This window comes from Zerene cesonia, chromosome 26 (assembly GCF_012273895.1).
Source record: "Zerene cesonia ecotype Mississippi chromosome 26, Zerene_cesonia_1.1, whole genome shotgun sequence".
Taxonomy (NCBI): Eukaryota; Metazoa; Arthropoda; class Insecta; order Lepidoptera; family Pieridae; genus Zerene; species Zerene cesonia.
Window position 1 is genome coordinate 638160 of NC_052127.1, and position 4019 is coordinate 642178.

The window sequence follows — 4019 nt, forward strand, 5'->3', positions numbered from 1 at the left end:
TATATATAACGACAAACTTGCGTTTTATAAAAAAAAATAAATATTAATGCATACATATAACAATTTGTTGTGTACATACACATAAACATAAAATGAATGAAGTCCGTACGTAAACGTGCGAATACTTGCCAATTACGATAGTAGAAGGAACGATTAACATTTTATCAACTATGGGAACCGTATAACAGTTGTTCCAACAGCTTCGTCGCTGCACGCGTGCGCAAGCGCAGCCTCGAAATCTTGCGGGAAGTACACCTGTAATATCATCATCAATAAAAATGTTTGTTTGGATATTCTAAAACTAACTGACTTATGCGACTTCGTCTGCTATCAAAAGGAAGATTTTATCGAAAATTGCTTCATTTTTCATTAATCCTTCGTTAACATGATGCTATATCAAGCCTTCTCCAATAAATGGACTCCCACAAAAAAAAAAAATCACCAATTCCAACCAATAATTTATATTTTTACGTTTTATAAAATAAAAAAGGGCAGCCTTCCAACTAGGACTACCTAGGAATAAATGCGTTGCTGGATTTTTAGGGGGAAGCGATAAAAAGAGGTTTGACGACTGGAAACAAAAAATGGACTGGGAACGGTGAGCTAAAGGAAACGGGCTTCCGGCTCCCCCACTCACCGAACGAAACACGCCAGTTTTCTGTGGGGGTGTGGCACTTCCCCGGTGCGAGCTGGCCCAATTCGTACCGAAGCGTGCCCAATTCGTACCGAAGCGTGCCCGACTACCACATATTAACATTTAAAAGAGAAGATACGATACCTTATCCAGCACCGGCGCCAACTGCCCCCCCTCCACCAGGTGTCGCAGCGCGTCCAGCCCGCTCGACATCTGGTGATCTTCCTCCAACCAGTCCCAATGCCAACCGCTGCCTGTCACCCACTGAAATTGATAAATTAATGGTAAATTTAATATTTAACGACCAGCTGACCTGGCAAACGCTGTTCTGCCTTATTTTCGTCATTTAAGAGAATGATATTTTTTTTTTAATTTAATATAGCGTAGCCTGACCAAGATCTCGCCTGATGGTAAGACGAGATGTGACCTGAAATACTCTTCGGAGTACTCTTCCTTAGAAAGTATCCGCTCACGTTACTGACCCGGCAAACACTGTTTCGCCTAATTCTTTTCATTTAGGCGTATGAAAATAGTTTTTGGCCGATTCTCAGAACTACTTGATATGGACAGAAAATTTCTTGTCAATAGGTCCAGCCGTTTCAGAGAAGTATGCTAAGTAACATTGTGACACGAGATTTTTTTAATATTTTAAACATACATTATGCGCATACACATGCAAATAAACACACATATACAGGTTTTCAACAAAAATCTAAGTAGCCTCCCAATTGTCAGAACTAGAACAAATTTAAATAGGATCAGATGGCAGAGATAATCTATTAAATTAAAAAAAATCATAGAAATAGGTTTACGCAGAAAAAAACTTAATAAAATTAAGTTAAATACACAAAAAACTATGCAGTCGAATTGATAATATAAGTTTATTATTTAAAATAAAAAATAATATTTCCTATATACACTTTATCTTTTTCAACCTACCCTCAATATGTTGAAGGTGTAAACAGTGGCGGAATACATGATCCAGAGAGGCGTCACAAGTCGGTCCGTTATCAGAGCCCGAGGGCGGAGCTCCACCACAGCACTGCGGGGGGCGGTGGCCCTGTGAATGTTGCCATATTTATTATTTTTTTGTAATATTTCTTATTGCTGGATAATTTTTTGGCATCATTATTATGAAATACATATTATACAAAATTTACACGATTTTAAAAGACAACTACAGCGCTTCCAGCCGGCTCGTCTCAGTAGAAACGGCTTTCCGAACCGGTGGTAATTGTTAAAACTATGACGATTCAAAAGTACTTCATAATTACGTTTATATACGGAGAAAAAAATGTGAGATAAATTGAAAAACAAGATTTTATACCGCGACATTGTAATTTTACGTATGCATACATCCGGAAATTATTATAAACTAGCTGCACCCCGCGGTTTCTATATAGAATATCGGGGTAAAAAGTTGCTTATATGTTATTCCAGTTGTCCAGCTGTCTACGTACCGAATTTCATTGCAATCGGTCCAGTAATATTTGCGTAAAAGTGCAACAAACACCCACACATCCTTACAAACTTTCGCATTTATAATATTAGTAGTATAGTATGAAGCAACATTTACAAACATATTTGAGCAGTAATCACTATTCAGAATTTTTATAAAATGCTATCGCGGGTGTCCTATTTATAAGAATTACTAATTCCATTTTTTATTGCGTCCAACTGAAACACAGTAAAAACACAAATATACATACTTCAGTAGCGTATAATGCGGGGGCCTCTCCGGCGGGGCCCCAGTGCAGGCTAGGGCGGCGTCCCAGGGCCCCGAGCGGCCCACGTGCTGTTCCACCACCAGCCACGACGCAGCCACGTGCTCGTTACTGCCTTCGAGCTCTATGAACTCGGAGGCGCCTGGGGAATTTGTGTCTTATTGCAATCGACATAAGTTTGTTTTTAGGCGGGTTAGATAAGGCTCTATGAAATGAAGTAGGGCGCCATTGGGATTGTGTGTTTTGTAGTTTTTGATATGAGTTTGATTTAAACCAACCATAAGGTGTCATATAATTAATTATGAAAGGGTTCTTACACCAACGTTAGGTGATATTGAGTCATATGGCTTCGTTACAACTACTATTCGTTCCCACCAGATTCACCCCCCCCCCCACTCGCAGTTTCCCAACGGAACGGTGAGGTTACCGAGGTTCCGCAGCGTGTTCCTGGTGTGCCGCGGCGCGGCGGCGGTGGGGCGCGCGCCCCACGAGCTCAGCAGCTGCACCAGCGCGCAGCCCTCTCCGCTCGCCGCACCGGCCACTAGCACCCTGCAGTGTTATTGATTTTTTTTTTGATTTGAGAAACATAAAGAAGAGAAAATTCAGCAAAATACTATGCAAATACTAATTTAAAAAAAAAATCACAATAAAAGACAGTGGAATTGACAACCTTCTTTTTTTAGCCATTTGAAAAGACGCACGTTCGAATCCTTAACTACTCACCTGATTTTAATCAAATTAGCACCATGTGCAATAGAAATATTTATGGAATCAAGGCCAAACCATAGCATTCCCAGGGCACACGCAGCAGTCCCGGGACCCCTAATCAAATAATTCCGGGGCCCCAGTGCACAGTCACTCTGGGGCCCCAAATGAACATCCACCACGTGAACTCACCGTTTCCCCTTGCAAGTGTCCGGCGTGTAGCCGAGCCGGTGCAGCGCGCACAGCGCGAGCGAGCCGCCCCACGGCAGCGACGCGGCCGAGTCCGCGCCGAGCGTGCGCGGCCGCTTGCTGATGCGTGTGCTGAGTGGAATATTGTGTCAATCTAATTAAGACTTTATTTATTTCCAGTGATTATAAATGATTATCACTTTAATATAGAACAAAGCAATGGGAACAATAATTGTTGTTCCGACTCACACAACAGTGCAACAAAATAATTATAAAAAAAAAAATTGTATTAGTAGTATTACATAGAAAATAAAAAAATTCAAGTTTTTAGGAATATAATATTGTTGTGTGTTGTAAGTTGTCCTAAATAAGTAAATAAATAAATAAAATGTCACCCTACACAACACAAAAGAAAGATAAAATAAAATGTTTTCATACGCATTTATTTATTATATACGTAAAAAAAAACACGAATAAAACACGAATATGACATTTTCAAAAAGGATTCCTAGCTAGATCGATTTATCGCCCCCGAAACCCCCTATATACTAAATTTCATGAAAATCGTTGCAGCCGATTCCGAGATTCCAATTATATATATATATATATATATATATATATATATACAAGAATTGCTCGTTTAAAGTTATAAGAATATATTATAATGTTCTATACAAAACATATTATGCCTATGTACGGAGTGTATTAGGAGACGAATTAAAACACCGAAATCATAATTAAGACTGAACGTTTATTCATATTAAACA

General features: G+C 39.5%; 1 protein-coding gene across 1 annotated transcript in view; it reads right to left on the reverse strand.

Moving 5' to 3' along the window:
* Window positions 1-4019, reverse strand: part of LOC119836976 (reticulon-4-interacting protein 1, mitochondrial-like) — a 9063-nt gene continuing 5044 nt past the window's right edge. Inside the window, exons 7-12 of the mRNA XM_038362450.1 lie at window positions 3256-3384; window positions 2786-2907; window positions 2344-2500; window positions 1574-1694; window positions 779-898; window positions 1-255 (exon numbers count right to left, since the gene is read on the reverse strand). Of these exons, the coding sequence (XP_038218378.1) occupies window positions 169-255; window positions 779-898; window positions 1574-1694; window positions 2344-2500; window positions 2786-2907; window positions 3256-3384 (736 nt within the window). The 3' untranslated portion in view covers window positions 1-168. The remainder of the gene's footprint in view (window positions 256-778; window positions 899-1573; window positions 1695-2343; window positions 2501-2785; window positions 2908-3255; window positions 3385-4019) is intronic.